General features: G+C 38.5%; 2 protein-coding genes across 2 annotated transcripts in view; both read right to left on the reverse strand.

Annotated features, from left to right (window-relative positions):
* LOC133987421 (L-rhamnose-binding lectin SML-like) overlaps positions 1–17,862 on the reverse strand; it is a 277,548-nt gene that overhangs the window by 149,679 nt on the left and 110,007 nt on the right. The gene's annotated exons all lie outside the window — the stretch shown is intronic.
* nphp4 (nephronophthisis 4) overlaps positions 1–17,862 on the reverse strand; it is a 164,583-nt gene that overhangs the window by 96,060 nt on the left and 50,661 nt on the right. The window contains exons 7-8 of the mRNA XM_062427444.1: positions 10,345–10,529; positions 6,079–6,214 (exon numbers count right to left, since the gene is read on the reverse strand). Coding sequence (XP_062283428.1) covers positions 6,079–6,214; positions 10,345–10,529 — 321 coding nt within the window. The remainder of the gene's footprint in view (positions 1–6,078; positions 6,215–10,344; positions 10,530–17,862) is intronic.

The raw sequence follows: 17,862 nt of genomic DNA on the forward strand, positions 1-17,862 counted from the left end.
TACTATGGAGCCCTTGATGAGGAAGGGGACAGAGACAGAGGATGAGATAGTAAAATAGCAAAAGGAGAAAGGAACAGACAGGAAGTGGACACGATGTACTTGACTGCCGGAAAAGTTGATTATTTGAAGTTCGTCAAACCCAGACACCCTCTGAGAACAGTCTATCAGGCAAGTTCCTCTCCTCCCCCCAGCCTCCTTCATTTAAATTGTTATCTCCATCCCTCTGACTGCAGCTAAGGAGCATGAAAGAAGTCTGCTCAAAGGCTCTATGAGAGAGACAGCATGTGACACAGAGAGACAAGACAGAAAGAGCAAGCCATCATAACTAAAATCAAAAATACTAAACAGGACAAATGACGACACCGCATGATTTTCTTTCTTCATAACCAAAGGCAATGAGGGCAATGCAATTTTGTAAAAGGAGACCATCTTTCGTCTTTGTCTCACAGTGTGAAGCAGACTGGCTTTTCAACACAGCAAGGATGAGAGATGAATGCAGTCTCACAGCACTGAGTGATTGCCTCTGGATTGCAGCGGTAATGTTTTGAGAGAGAAGGGATTTCAACAAAATTGTTTTACTCTTTTCACCCACCTTAGCCCCCTCAGAATACATCAAAAGACATAATTCTATTTAATCAGAGGAAAAAACAACAGTAAGGCAGACTGCATGCTTCTGCCCTCCGCCCATCAAGCCCTGTAGGAGAGGATGCTCCTACAAGTTGCACTACACAGCACCATCTAGTGGCAACTAAAGTGAGGAAAGATGGAAAACATTATAGAACATAAAGGTGTGTTTGTGCCACAATACTGCATGCAAAAGTCATATATTATTATTTTTTAAATGACTATTACTATTATTATTATTATCATTTCTATTATTGAGTCCCGGGAATTCTTCTTCTGCATAAAAATAAAACATATTATATTCCATAATATATTTAAATAACAATATATGCATAATTCCCATATGATTGTTTTTATCCGATATTTCTGTACTATATTATATATTTTAATCAATCGTAAATTCTGTTCAGTGATTATAGATTTATTATCTATCATATGTGTAAAAACTATACATACATTACATTTTACTATTCTCTACCTTTCATTTCAACTTCTTTCAGTGCTTAAATTTGCCTCAATGCAAATAGAGAGCAATAAACTTCATTATGTTATTCTATATTTTATAAAATTATGCAATACTACACTGCATAATACATAATGTATCTATTTCTTTTTCAAGTACTTGTTGTATCTGTATATGGGTCAATGACGTATAAGGATTTAGAACAACTCAATTGTAGAATAATAAAAACAAGCATATCTAATGCAGTAGTTCAAACATTCAGAATGTTGTGTACCTGAAGCTCCATATTATACATTTGAAATTAAGTGATTTTAGTGGGTTTTTCAAGATTAATTGGCACTGGCCTTTAAAAAGAGTCATGTGGTGCGACCATGATTCATCTTGAAATAAATTAATTTACTTAACACGCTTCACATCTTTTTTTACAAGTTTTCAGTAATATAAAGTGTTTGGAAACAAAGTATTTGCATTTTTTTTTTAAATCTTTGTAAATGATGATCTTTTATTTATATAAGACATTTCAAGATGAATCATGGTTGCACCAAATGACTTTTTTTTCAGGCCAGTGCCAATTAATCTTGAAAAACCCACTAAAATCACTTTCAAATGTATAATATGAATTGTCAGGTACACAATATTCTGAATGTTTGAACTACTGCATTAGATATGCTTGTTTTTATTATCTAAAATTGAGTTGTTGAAAATCCTTATACGTCATTGACCCATATATCTTTGTCGTTTTGATTCATGGTGTAGTTTTACTTATTTTTCTCCCTTTACTCTGCTGTATCCCATCTGTGTCTTTATCTGCTCTTTTTGTGATTCTGTAAAACAATTCCCCTGAAATCAATAAAGTCTTATCTTATCTTAAATGCCACAATTCCTCCTAAGAATCCAGCCGAATAGACCGACACTACTCTCAATAGCTATATTTAAAGTAATGACATGTTTCGTTTTTTGGCTGAATGGTCTCAGAATATGCACAAAGGTCAAAGGTCAAAGGCCAAAGCCAAGAATATAACTGTAATTAAACTTCATTAAGGGTGGTGGTAAAAATTCCATTTTGAAACATCGTGACCGATTTCTGCCTGTTCAAGCACCAGTTCTACAAGAGCCTGAAAAGTCTTTGAAAAGGTTGTGACGGCAATCAAATGTGAACCTTTGTGAATCACAAGTGGTGTCGAGCAGTTAGAAGTGCTGTTGACAATGTACAGCTGCCTGCCCTGAAGGCACACCTCAGCTCAGCACAGTTATAACACCTCAAAAGATCACATGTCTGACAGCTGTGACACAGTTCAGGGATATGTGCGCTGTCCCATCAGAGTCTCCCTGGTAGCTGAAGACACAGACACTAAAGTTTTAGCTGTCAGCTGACAATACTGGGCCCTTTTACAAGATGCAGTGGGTGGCTGGGTGAGATTTAGGGTGTCATGGCTGCTGACGTCTCCAGGAGGCAGCTCTTATCAAACTCTTATTAGTCAACACCCAAGACGCATCAGGCTCTGGATTAACACTCACAAACAACATATGCACACATCAGCACCCACACACGCACACCCTCCACTCCCACATACAGACAGAAATGACTCTCTACCTGCTAAATATATCTCACCTCATCAAACATTCATGCCAGAGAAGGCGAAGGTAGTTAAGTAGAGTGTGGTAGGAGATCTCTTCTCTTTTTTTTTTCACCCACACAACAGTTTTTACCAAGCTATTCTGGGATGATGTAGACATACATCACCTCAGACATCTGATGGTTCTATCAGGTTTAGATTAGAATATATCCTTTTTATTCAATAAAGGAAAGAAACTATCTATCTTACTATCACACTGGGAGCATGGGTGTTCTCTATACATTTTATGGCAATCTGTCTGTTAGATTAAGAGATACATAACTTCATGAAGTGACCAATATGAAAGGCTTCTTCATTAGTTTAGGATGTATGTGCTCAAAATCTCATGGCAATCCGATGGTTAGTTACAGATATTTTCTGTGTATGTAGCCCAGTTTAAAAATATATTATTTTAGAGAAATAAATGTGTAAACAAAGATTCAATATTACATTAAAACTAGTTAATTGGAGTGTTTAATACATTTAGTGGTGAATTAAAAATGTGCTATAGGAGGATAAAGAAATTGCATTAATAGTTAATTTAAATTCAAATAGGTTGCTTCGTGTGCACCTAAGAGGAGAGAGTCTAATTGCAGTCATGTAGCCCACCACCACCACTTTTCTTACCCTAATGGCATGTTACACAATCTCACTCTTCAAGCCTAAACCTAACCAAGTGGGTGTGTCATGTACTTAAAGTGTGTTGGTACACTATTTATACACCTGTTTTTGTTATTTTTTAATAAGTGGTTTAAATATTTGTTTTCCATTTAATTAAATTGATTATTTTCATTTAATGTGCTGTGTGTTTGTTAAATTCACATTTCATTAAAGTGTAATTAGGAGTTTAAAAATGGAATAATCATTAAAACACGTGTTCTACAACCAAAAAGCCCATAGCCACAGCTACTTTTCACAAAGGAGAGCTCCATGCATGCTGAAATTTCTCTCCACATTCATCATACATTTATTTCTTCTTCCTTTCACTGAATCACAATTTCAATTTATCCAATACTTGGGTTTGTGAACAGATACCCGCAATCATATTGTCAGCAGGTGAGGTTAATGGGAATCATCAAATGTTTTCTTTTTGCGTTTTTCAATTTTTTTGGGTCTCGAATTCGCAAACTGTCATAAATAAATAGAAATTTCAAAAATTTGAGCAAAATGGACACATCCCCAATGAGGACTCATGTCAAGAAACTACAGTGGGTGTGTAGGGGACAACTGTCAAAAACATTTGAGGCAATCTGACTGATTCTTCTACATTTTTATGCCTTCCCATACTGCAATTAAAGTTTTTTCTATGTTCAGACAACAGGAATATACTAGGTAGCAGGAGTATAGTTATAGGTTGTGAAAATCATAAAAGTTGAGGATTATTCCGATCATGAAATCCCAGGAAAGTGCTTGCAGTATGGTAACATCACAATTATTTTTCCCTTAATAAAAGATTGAACAGTAAAGCACAGGTTACACAGACAAACTGCATGCAAAAACGATGGTGTGCTCCTCCTCACTTAAGATGTGATATGTTTCATGCTCAGGAACAAGCTCTTGTGTGGAAACTGGTGTTTTTGTTTCCCCCAAACAATATCCACTATGTGTCAACAAGTACACGGAATAATCACTCATCCATGGTAACAAACAACTGTCCATTTACAACAGACTGTTTGGCTGTCAAGTGGTTACAGAGGCAAGACTGGTTGAATTAATAAATAAATGCAAATGTACCATGCCGCTTCGAAAACCAAGTGGCTAGTTGTTTTTCCTGCTGCTTAATTGGTGATCCGGTGACCCCTGCTTGTATAAGGGACAACACGCAGTAATACAATATGAGGCCAGCCTTGGCATGCATTAAGTGTTGAAGGCTCACCCACACACATAATTACCAGTCTTTCTGTGGTTTTCCATGCCCTGAGTGGTTGTTAAGTGGTGCGGCTTGAATTTGGAAATTACTTCCCTGGGGATGTCTTGCCTGTGTCGGTCTGAAACAGGTGCCAGCTACTGCTGCTGTGTATTTCATGTAAGATATGACGGGACTTTAAATTAGGATTTCACTCATTTCCAGTCTTATGTGGACTAAAGCTGCTGACTGTTTAATGTTAAAATTTCGTATATTTCAATTTTCAATCACAGCAGCATTTTACAAAAGCTTTTGAGAAGCCACCAAAAGACCATTAAAATCATTGAACTGCACTTTACATATATAATGAAAATCAAAATGCCTCAGTATAAAGAAGTTGGGTTACTGGCTACCTCAGGAATATAAAGTCGATACATTTAACAGAGAAAATGTAACTTAAAATCAATCCTCATGCTGCATTTCAAGCTGCCAAGCAATTGGAGTGATGTCAATAGATTGTTTTTGTCACTCATCAGCCAGGCAACTTGTGAAAAGCCTGGAGTTTGAGTTTACTAGTCATGGCCACTTTGTTACTCACTGACAGAAAATCCAAACTTATGCAAAGACAGGAGGTGGCATGGAGGTGGAATGAGACAGACAGCTAAGAGCAACGGGCTGAGATTCCTGTCAGTTAAGAAAACTTGCTCCAAAACAAACCTCTCTGTGACTTTCTTTTCAATGTTTTCGAAAGAAGTAAAATCTGTCACTGACACCAAAGCCCTGTGAAAACAGTCAGGTTGGCAATTGTTTCAATGAAAGACCTAAAAATGTAGACATACATGAACCTCCACATGACCAAATATGTGGACACACTTCCATTCTTCCATCCATACTTTAAGTTTTGTTTGTTCACTGAGGGCTCAAGACCAAAGATGTCTTCAATAATTTCCTCTGGGAGACAATGCCAAGAAATGGATGGAGTGATACTTCAAGAACAAGAGAGAGGTGGTGAGAGAAAAAAATACAGCATTAAGAGAGGACAGCGGGGCGTGTTCATCATTTTTGTGAAGATTTGTTGTTTTAGAGCTTCAGAGTGACAGATTTTGCAAGAAAAGGGTAATACTGGTTGGTCTTCACTTAATCAGATGGTTGATTTTGGGCTAGGACTTAGTTTTAGAATTGATTTTGCAGTCACACCGTATTTCACTGCCCATTCATTGTTATGTGGAGCAGTTGGAGACACATTGGCTTCCATTTGCAAACTAACCTACGTCTTTCGCTTTGCACAATCTGACTAAGCTTTGAGTTGCAAAATCATATTTTATACTGCACGTCCAAATAATACAAGCAGCGGAGAAGCTAGCTCCCGCAGTTAATGTTTACAAACCTACCCACACAATTTCCTGTCTTCCCCCGATTTTGGCTGCACCACAAGAGTACATTTCGCCAAGCGGATTTCAGTCTGTCTAAAGCTTTACTGTGAAGTTGCACTGTCAGTATTTAGTGTATTCCATATGCGTGTTTCTTACCATAGTCTCCCGACCGATTGGAGCAGAGAAAACATATTCCAGTTGGAAGATGACTGCTAAAGCCTGATGATTGGTCAGCTGGAGCTCCAGGTTGCTGCGAAGAGCCAGCGTCTGAGGAAGGGATGATGTTGCTGAGCTGAGGAGAGAGAAAAGAGAAATAGATGCACGAAAAGAAAAAAAAAAAAAAAAAAAAGGGGGGGGGGGGCACAAAAATTATATGTATGATTTATGCACTTTAGATTGATTACATAAGGAAACAACAATGTACAGTGTCCATTTATTTCTTCAACACAGTTTTATTCATTATTAAAGTAAATTAAATCAATGTGTTAGAGGATTAACACTTGTTTGCTAAACGTTCCCTGGCAAGCACCGGCCTCCTGTGTGAGCAGTGGAACAGCACTGTTGGTATTCGTCATTCACAGTTTGCATACACCATAGACTGTGGAGCGCTCGCATGTCACGAGGTGAGGCCGAGCGCCTCTTCTTTTTTCGCTTCATGGGCTCTCTGGAGAATGGAGCAGGCGAGCACTTCAGTATGTTCTTTTTTTTTTCATTTCTTCTCTCTTTCTCTGCTGTCTGGAACCAGCAGGCATAGCACAAGCAAGACAGACTGTCAGCTTTCACTGGCAGCGCCCAAAAAAAGGCAAACATCTTAATTAGTGCCTGCACTACTACTGAACTGATTTTACTCTTTATTTTTCAACGGATAGATGAAAGTACAGAACATTTAATGTTAGGAATTATTTGAATGATGGTGACGATTTTTTATTCATATAATGAGCAATTGAGTACAGATTGTTGGTTAGTGTGTGATTGTGTTGATTATGCATTTGCTTTGCTTTGCATTTGTTTTTGTATGACCCCTGTATAAGCATCCACATAATTACGATCAACTAGTGTCTTGTTTGAAGTAGTAAACACAATACATTTTTTATTCAGATACACACTGACTGTGATTGTTCACTCTGATTGTTCCTCACTGTCAACTGCTTGATGTAAATGTATGTACAGTTTTTTTTAAAAGATTGATTGTTCCTTTTACTTGAAACAAGAAGTATCATCTATCAAACTGTACAAAATAACCCACCTAATCATACTTACCTTTCTTACTCTGACAGAAAGGTGTGGAAGAATATCATGAAACCCAGCCAGTGTACACAGTAGCTTCTGCCCTAAATGGCCACTCACGCACACCATTATGCTTTCGACTAATTACGTATTTTGCAGACAGTACTGTCAGCAAAAACACATTTCTTCAAACCCCTTATGGGAGACATCATTAAGGTGACAAACATTTTGAGTGCAGAACTGTATCAAAATCATGATTTTACAGTGTTGAAAAGGGAAATACCTGCATGTTTACATGCTCATCATATTACAGCTGCAAGGAGCACAGCCAGATCTCTAACTTTTCTTCACTATATCACCAAGTCATTTCTGAAACTCTGCTGAATGAGAAAGTACAGCCTGCCTCACTGCTGTTCTTGAATTCTTTCTTGTAATATTTTGTTCTAGTTTTGTGGTATTTTGCATAATATCTGCGGAGAGAAACATGTTTGTCTGCTGCGGAAGGCTTCACTGTCTCTCTTCATCACTTGCAAGAACAAAATGTTCAACTTAGAGGCATAATACACCTTCACAATGTCACTAAAATAAGCCAAAAATATTTTTTCAACTCAAAGCTGTTCTGCTCACATGGCTCACTGATAAACTCTGACAATTCATTAATTGAAAATTCTGGCTGTTGTTTACTTGTGTTGGTAGGAAATGCTTCCAGTGATTTAAAGGGGCATAATGGGGCATTTGTGACAGCTGTTGTGCCCAGAGCACAATGCGTTACAAAACACAAAGGGACTAAGGGCGTTTTCACAGCCAGTGTTGATCCATTAACAAAATGCAGTGACTAGCCCTGATCTCAAATCTGAGGACCTGAATCTGTTGACACCTAAAGTCTTAATCTACCTGTATCTCAAAACTTTACTCCTACACAGACCCTTCTAAGGGTAAACTTGTTTTATTTAATGTTTCCCATCTATGAAATTTGACAATTATCCTGATGGATGACATAAAATTTGATTTAATCACTTTGTAACGGGGAGATGAACAGGCAAAATTCTCTCCCATCATCACCTAGGGATCAATTTCTGGTTTCTGTACCTCACTGGCTTTGATGTGTGTCTGACTTGCTAAATCTAAGTGTTTTACTGCTGATCCGAGGCAGACGCTGCTGACCTTACATCAGCAGATCCACTTTGACAAGGTTAGCATTGAGTGCCATGGTGTCTTAATAAAACCCAGGGGCAAATTCAGCCAGAGCTATATCTCCTTGATTGGTTATGAAGTGGTAGCATGAATTGGGATGTATTGCAAGGCTGTGTTATAAGGGTGGTGCCTGTATGGCATTGAGTAGTGTGTAAATTATGAGGCTGTGGTTGGTTGTTATGACATGGGATTCCTTATCTGGCACACAGTATTTGTTCTTTGAGGGAGGCCAATGGACGACTTACAAAGTAAAATACAACATATGAACATTTGTTATTGTTCCTGTGAGATTAGTTTTAAAATTTAAATGTGTGTGCCTGCATGAAAATTGGTGAAGGTATTCTGTCTATTGCAACTCAGCAAGTTTTATTTAAATTGGATGCAATTTGGTGGACTGATAACCTTTAATTCACAGTCAACTGTTAACTAAATGTTGATAAACCAGATTTGTGCCATTCATACAATATTATGTTTCAGAAATGACTGCAGTGCTGTTCCACAAAGTGAAACCTGGTAGACAAATGATAAATATGACACCTTACAGAGCTATAGATCAAGGCAGTAAAGGTTTGCACTGAATTTACAATAATAACATACAGTAATAACATACATCTTCACATGGCTCATTTCTTTTGTCATTCCAGTCTTTAATGGCTCTTTACTTACCAAACCTGTATCCTTAAAAGTTCCTAGACCCTTTAAAACCACCTCTCTAAGACTGAGCTCCATGTCATCTATACAACAAGAGATCAGTATCCAGCCCAAATCCCCCAAAGTCTGGACAAAACTTGAGTGTCATGATGACCAACTAACCTTTAAGGTCCATGAGGCCTCAATTACTCGGGTGATTTGCCTGGGACCTCAGAATGATTAGACCTTACCTGTCTGAGCATGCAACAACAAAGCCTGCAAACTCTTGTAATATCACGCATTGACTACTGCAACTTGTTATTGGCAGGCCTCCCTGAGTGCATGTTCAAACCTCTGCAGATGATCCAAAATGCAGCGGTAGGTCTGGTCTTTAACCAGCCCAAACCAGCACGTCACTGTGCTGTTCATATCCCCCACTGGCTCCCAGTTGTTGCCTGCATCAAACTCAAAACCCTGACATTCTCTTACACAACAGCTACTAAAACAGCTCCCAACAATCTGAACTCCCTCATTCAGGCCTATGCTCCCTCCCATTCCCTACATTCTGCCAGTGAAAGGTGTCTGATACAACCACCACAACTGGGCCCAGAGTCCTAGCTAGACTCTTCTCTTCTGTTGCTCCCCAATGGTGGAACCACTTTATCAATCTTTAAGAAAAAACTCAGCTCTTTTACAAACACCTCTGCACTTCTATGATGCATTGTGGCAGCGCACTGCCTGTTAGCACCTAAAAACCAGACTGAAACCTAGCTTTATGGTACTTATCTTATTCTCTCCTGATTAGATCCCTGCTGTAATATGCTATTGTATCAACTCCTAGATGTATGTCGCTTTTGCATAGACGCATCTGCTAAATTAAATTGTAAATTGCAACTATAGTGTGTCACCCATTTGTAGGTTTGAATGTATAATTAGGACGCGGAAAGAACTACTTCGTATGATGTGTAGTCAGACCGCCAGACAGTGTTTCGCTGTTCTGAATAGCCACACTTGAAGGCAGTTTGAAAACTCAGCTGTCACAGAGAATATAAATAATATAAGAAGAAGAATATACACATTTGTTTGTTTCACTTCTTCCAGGCATCACCCAAACAACATTATACACCAATAAAATCCATACCAACCTTGCTCTTTTCAAGAGCACACTTTTTATTGACTTAACGGAGCAAACTTTCAATCACTTTTCTATCAGCAGCACCAGCGCCTGGAGAGGCTGATGACATACCATAAAAATAAGCACTCTGAAAATATGTCTGCACATCTGTGGATTTAGTCCAACAGGAGAAATATGCTCCACCAGCTCCTCTAACAGCTCCACAGCAGACATATACATATGTTTCCTATGCTCACCTGTCTTTGGTCAGGGTGCTCTGTTTGGAGGTGCCGTCTGCTCGCCCTCTGACTCCTGAGGTTAGGGGTTCCAGAACCACCACTTGGGGGTTCTCAAGGAAACACCAGCCATTGTGGACCCCAACATGGAGCCTTCTTTCCTGAATGACCACTGTCCTCGCTGTACCCTCTGGTCCTGGCTGTTTCTGAGAATCGTTGAGAACAGAAGACTATGTTACAACACAAATAGGAAATACACATTCCCCCTTTCCACACACTTTTGGGCACTTTCGTTGCTCCAGAGGGAGCTGCGTGAGGTCTAATAAACTGCAGCCCAACATGGCCTCAAGTGACATTACTTGAGGCAACTTTGGTTGGAGCAGAAGACTGAAGAAGTCAGAAAATGAAAATAATCTGGTGGCATGAAGCTCAAAAGAAGTAAGCTTGCCATACTTCTGTAGCCCGCTGCTCATCTCTGCTTAAGGCTAGCAGCTTGGGGCTATATTAACTGCAACTAGCATATCACACTTGGCATCTTTGACCAAACTGCTGGCGGTCAGGTTGCACTGTGGGTAATGCAGGTGCCAAGTTTTTACACAAAAGAAAAAGTGTTAATTAAAAAACATAATCTCTCTACTTCTGCTGCATTATTTTTAACCTTTATTTTCTTAAAAGTTATCAACTGTGAGTCCAACAGTGTTATACAAGTATAATGCTAAATCAGTGCAATCAGTTAAACAATAGTTCCAAGGGCTTTTCTGTTTCAACATGAAAATTCCCCATTGCATGCACAAGGCGAGGTGCACACAGAAATTATCTTCCAAGTTTGACCTCACTGATGTACTTGTGGCTGAGTTGGAAAAAATCCCCGCACCCAGGCAACCAGGTATGGTGAGGAGGTTGTCGTAGCAACAGATTAATGCCCACAGTTTTGAGATGAGATGTTCAGTCACATATTAGTGTAATGTTCAGGTGTCCACATACTACTGGTATGACTTCAGATCATGTAGATTAAATTTAAAAGACAACTGTATATAATTAATGATACCTAAGAGATTATGTTTTCTATCCCATATATGCTGGTATGTTGGTTTGCTAGTGAGGAAGATCAAATATACTCAATTTAGAAAACATATTCTACTACGTGTAAAAACAACAAAAAAGTTACTAATAATAGGTCCAACGACATCTCCTCTACAGATCTCTTCTGTGACAATTACAGGAACTCAATGACAGTGAGTCCCAATTACCTCTTAACATCAAACCCATGTCATTGTGCACCCTTATAGACTGTCTGTCAGTGATCTCCCTCTTGCACCACACTTACCCTTCTTGCCACACTAATAATGAATTACAATTTAGAGAGATTTAGCGTCCAATAAAGTGAATCCTCTTTCAGGCATATTTCTATCTGGACAAAAAAAATATACGAAAAACCTTCATATTTTGGCATCAACATTGCTACACATGTCAGCCCAGTGCAAAAATATCAGTCTAAGCCATCAAAACTCCTTTTGTTTGAGCCTCAGTGAGAATTAACGGGGCAGTCTCTCCAAACACTTCCTGTCTACTGTATGTGTGAACTTGTTTGTATCATCAAGATGATGTTAAATGTTAAATGTATAAGGAAGATACAAAAGAGATGGACATTGGACACGGTTTTATGGGTGACTATTTTATTATTCTATTAATATGTGAGGTGCCAGTCAGGTTACAGCCTGACGATTTTAATATTAGTTATACCAAAAACAAACCTACACAAAGGATGTATAAATATAACCAAAAGTCATACAACCTTAAACAAAATTGAACAAACCAAAACACCACTTTGTTTTGTTTTTTTTCTTTCTCAAAATGTATTTAAATATATATAAATATAAATGTGGGATCATGTCATGTCTGTTGGGTGTGCAAATAGTTTGCTAACATGTTTGTCATGGAAACTTCCACTGCGCCCCAAGTACATAAAAATCCACTAATTCTGCTTTAAAAAACAAAAATAATTGTATGTATTTCGCAACATAAGGTATCAGTAGTGTGAGAACAGTGAAAATGTTCAACCAACCTTACATTGTACTCACAAAGTTAAATGGTGACATCTGGGAACACAGAGACATGACTAAGAGGAAGTCAGATGGGGCCATAAACATGACCTTTGATACCAAAAGATTCAGTCAACCTTAAAACACAAGCAATTATCCAGACTACCCATTGTAAGATACCATCACAGTTTATAGATCAACCACTTTAACCTTGACCTACTGTTCTTGCCGTAGTTGTGCCTTGCAGTTGGATGCTGGATTATTACTGACATTTTAGGTGTGTTCACTTTCAGGTTCATCTCCAAAGAAAGTGCTTGTTTTCAATCTGCCTGATCGTCTCTGTGTCTACTGCCCTATATGATTTTGGTGTAATGCTGTCGCTGTTTTCCCACATTACTTTCAATTACTATGTGAAGTGCAATGTTATTAAAAGTGATAGATATATGATGAACAAAATTATGAAAATAAGACCCAAGCTGCAATGATCTGGAGTTAACCTTTAATACCATAATTGAATGCCATATGGTAAGAACATCATGGTTATTTTCTTTTTTCCCAATATACTGTATGTGCTAATTAACAAATGTTTAAAAAACAAGTCAATGTGTTAGCAAGCGCTGGTGAAGACAGTACTGCCACCCTGTAGCTGCCGCCACAGACGACAGACAAGTACTCAGTGATTGACTGTAAACTCTCTAACCCCAAAGTACGGAGCCACGCTGAGCTTGCCTCGCATCCCACTCCTTCCTATTTCTTTCATTTCAATCTTATCCTTCTTCGTTCATTTTCTCATCACATCTCTCACTCCCACTCTCCCTTTCTTTCCCTCTCTTTTCTCACCATCCTCTCTTTCTGTCCCTCTCGCTGCTTAAAACCTTCTCCATATCCACCCACACCTTCTCAATCAAATTAGCATATCAATTCAGCTTTATGTTTTTCTTTTAAAGCAGCAACAGCATGAGCTTCAGCCTTGCCTGGCTAGCTACTGTACAGTCTATATACACCAGTGCGCGCTGCTGCTCTCTTCATTTTACATCTCTGCACTGAAGGACTCAATCCCTCTCCATCCGTTTCTCTGTCTGGCTGTTTCCAATTTACCCTCCTCTTGTTATTGATGCTCACACTCTCACATACGTGCAGCGATATGTGCTCAGCAGTGTACCCTTTTTTGCTCATTTGATGAGAATGCATGATTAGCTTTTCTAGTCATAACCTCAAGTGACTCCTTCCTTTCTCTCGTTGCTCTTTAAAAATATCTCCAGTTAAACCTCTCCTCTCATCTCAAGTGCTGGGTTTTGTGGCAAGAAAGAGCCAGCTGCTGGTTACATATTTGTACAATTCTGGCAACGACAAGAACAGAAGCAAGACAGGTAGAAAATCAAAACTGATATGCCAAGTTTTCCTAATGAATACCCAGCAGGCCTTGTCTACAGAGCCACCGTGGTGTGTATTGTGAAAGTTTACTTTTTATTTACCAATATGAGGATGTGGTGACTCATTAATGCAATACTCTGCAATATGTATAGTCTGTTTAAATCGTGTCAGCTCTCATTTGGCTTTGGGAGTGTTACATAACCATCTTCCAGCTGGATCACATAGGTTAAGGCTCCATTCAATTAACGTTTGTTGTCTGAGTGCCAAGACTAAGATGTATCCTCACAGAGGAGTGTACATCCCACATTTCAATCCGTGTCTCAACCACATGCACGGTGCTTGCACCGTGACAAGCAGGATAATTACTAATTACCTGAGAAAATGATGAAAAACAAACAACATTCATCAAATCTCTGTGCATGCACCACATGGTGAGGTGTTGCGAATGAAAAGGGAAAAATCTACCTTGTTGAAAAGTGATCGTGTTAAAGAGGGACACAAACAAGGTTTTAATATAAGGACTTGTCACTTATTTACATAATCACCATTACGTAATTACTTAACAGGTTAACTCAATGCTTTATGTGACTGAACTCTCAGGTCTTTCCTCTGTGAGGAGATCTTGATCCCAACAAGACTTCTTGAATAAATTAGGCTTAACTAACACTTCAAATCATGTAGTGTTTTTTGTTGTTGTTTTTTTTTGTTCTTTTTTTCATTTCACGTAACACAGTTGATGTGACAATTTGCATCTGGCCTAAGACTGCAACTAACCTTTTTTATTATCAATTAATTAACAGATTATTTGAGCTGTGGCTCAGGGGGTAGAGCGGTCATCCACCAATCGGAAGATAGGCAGTTTGATTCCCGGCTCCTCTAGCCCACATGTTGATGTGTCCTTGGGCAACATACTTAACCCCAAATTGCTCCTGATGGCTGCACCAATGGTAAATGAATGTGTGTATGAATGGTTAGCTTCCATCTGATGAGCAGGTTGGCACCCTGCATGGTAGCCTCTGTCATCAGTGTATGAATGTGTGTTTATGGGTGAATTTGACATGTAGTGTAGAAGCACTTTGAGTGGTCAAAATGTCTGATTATGATCAAATTAAATGTTTATATTTATGGCTGTGTACAGTGTATACAGTTTGTATAAATTACCCCAAATTTTCAGTTAATTCCAGTTATTTACCATAAATTCCCATATATTCCCATAATTCCCATGAAAAGTTTCCAATTTGGAATATTTCCAAAACTCCCCAGCTTAACTTCCCATGGAAGGCTTCCGGGAATTTATCAGAAATGTTCCACCCTCTTTTGCAACCCTACTTTCAATGTCTTATTTTGTCTCAGTAAAACTTCAAAACTCTGAAGAGATTCATTTTACCATCATGTACGACAAAGGAAAGCATTAAATCATCACATTCGAGAATCTGAAACTATATAATCTTTGGCATTCTTGCTTAAAAACTGACTAAAGTTATTATTCATCCATCAAAATATGTCCTAATTCATTTTCTGTCAATTGATTAATCAGCGAACACTGCAGCTCTAGTCGGGCCAATTTATGTTTGACACTGATTGCCTGCCCTTTAAGCATTGCCTACTCAAAAACGTCTCTACCATTCATGTGATTTGTGTTGTACAATGCAGTTTTCCAGTGTACTGGTTTCTAGATGTAGGTTGTAGCAGCAGTTACATTTTGCTTCAGGTTGGTTTTGATTGATAAAAGCTCTAAATTGTGAGCTGAGGTATACATGTCAAACTATTAACTTTTGAATTCACAAACTACAATTTCACCAGGTTCCTCTTAAGACTGTCTGAGACAGCCCCAAATCACAGACAATCAGGACCTTTAGCTGTTTTCTGTTTGGTAGAAGGGCTCATTTCACCATAACCAATCAGTAGGAAATGTATAAAGATAGCTGCATCAGTCTTGACCAAACTTGTTTTGTTTGGAATGGATTCTGGCTCCAGGACAGAAAGACGACATCCCTATTTTAAACACTGACAACAAAGTTCTGATTCTACAAGAAAAACAGTCATCAGTGAGTAACACACCAGACTAATGTGAAAATCCAAAGATAATAATTATCATGCATTATTACCTCAAAATCTTGTGTTTGGATGCTATTCTCAAAATAAATGTACTGTTTTTATTCTTATTCCTACGGTTTTAATTGTATTTCCTCTTGGACGTGTTAATAAAGCTTTATGTGTTATTGTGTCTTACAGTATGTCATATAATGATGAGTTTACTTTTCATACAGCTGTTGTACATTAGCTATGTATAGTTTTCTAAGTTAAATATTACATAGTCTTTAAATTGACATGCGATAAATATCACAGTAACAGCAAGCAGCACAAGTATGACTAGATATCTGTAAAAACTTGCTTTCAGTGACATCCAGATTATAATTATGATTGTGTCTTTTCCTTCAGAGCCTGTCTGCTCTCACCTTTTTCATGCACTGTAGCCAGTGCTGGGGAAGATGACAGGGATATGGTTTTGTCTCTTGTTGGACAGGTTTGCCATGAAGTGTTTCAGAGTGAAAATAAAAGAAAGACAGTTAGAAAGTTGTTTATAAGAGAACATCAGTTAAAAGTGCAGCTTTCTGTTCTCTGTATCCCTCTCCTCACTCGCCCCTCCCTCCTCCAAGTTTCTCTTTCATTTATTTCATTGCTCTTTTTTCTCACTCCGTCAGTTTCGCTCTCTCCCTACCTCTCTTGCTCACTATCCTCTTTCTTCTCCCTCTTGCCTCTGTCTGCTGCCGTCACAGATTTCTTCCTCCCTCGCCTGAAATATGAATATTTTAGAGCTAAGAAGCTTAAAGGGAACAATGAAATGGCCCCCAAGTTAAATTATACTCCATTTACAGAGTCACAGAAGAGGGACTTTTCTGAGTGATGAGCGCACCGGTGCCACGTGGGTGTGTCTTTCTCACTTTCACACACACATAAGCTTGTTGTCTCCTGCTTTTATGTCATATTTGCCCTATTCCCCCGGATCTTGCTTCTAGAATTCCTAAACCAGGCAGTGTCGGTGTAACCAATCCACATGGTCCCTTCAGCGATCATAATGTACACTTGACACCTGGGTTACAAAAAGTGCAAGTTCTTAGGGGCTAGCATGCCTACATGTTGTTTGTATCATTAAAATAAAAGGAAGTGGGAGGCAGAACAGTACTAATTTGCATGCTTTTGGAGGCAGTTTGTTTTAGAGCTTTGTTAACAGAGTAAACAAAAGCAGAGCATTGTAAAGAAATGAGTTGGTGGTGGGGGGTTTTTTTGTCTCATAATTAGAGGAGTCACCCTATTGTGGGCGTTGTAAAAGGGAAACTAAACATACTGCTTAAGCATCCATTTCCTGTTAGAAAAAAACACTATAAACTGAAAGAAAATGTATTGAAGACAGTGCATCATTATTATCTGCAATGGTGACCATCACGGCTGTTAGTCTTCAGCGCATCAAGAGCAAGTCAAAGTTGCCGATATATACCTTTATAATACAGCCTTGAGGGCTCAGAAATGTTTCTTGAACTGCAAAATCCACATTTCCAACATGTGTGCAATCTTAAAGAAAAATGACCACATTTCTTTTCAATCTGTGTTGGGGATAAAGTGCTCACAGCAAGTCAAAGATAACTGTAGTGGTATAATATACTGTCTCTTTGAAAGAAAACCCTACAGAAAATAATGGCCATGCATTTTCTTTGGAGGATAGTCGTGCAGAATGTTTGCTTAGAAGTTCTGTATTTGATTCCAAACCTCATAAATGGTATTAACGCAGACTCATTTGAGTTTTTATCTACGATGGAGGTTTTTTATTCCCTTTCATCGTCTGAATTTCAATCCAAAACAAAACAACGTCAACAACAAAAAAATCTGAAGTACAGAAGCGAAAGATTATTTTCTCAGTTGAGTATTCACACCTGAAAATGGCGTTATTATTGTTGCACAGTAACAACAATGATACTCTTAGATTCAATTTAGCAGTCCAACTGCTGGGGGAAGCAGTGGGAGAAAGGGGTGAGGATGAAATATTAGTAAGCAAATTTGATTTGGTTGGGGACACTGTCATTTGAATACAATGGAGCAGCTGAAATAGACAGAAAGTCGTTTA

This window comes from Scomber scombrus, chromosome 10 (genome assembly GCF_963691925.1).
Source record: "Scomber scombrus chromosome 10, fScoSco1.1, whole genome shotgun sequence".
NCBI classification, from domain to species: Eukaryota; Metazoa; Chordata; class Actinopteri; order Scombriformes; family Scombridae; genus Scomber; species Scomber scombrus.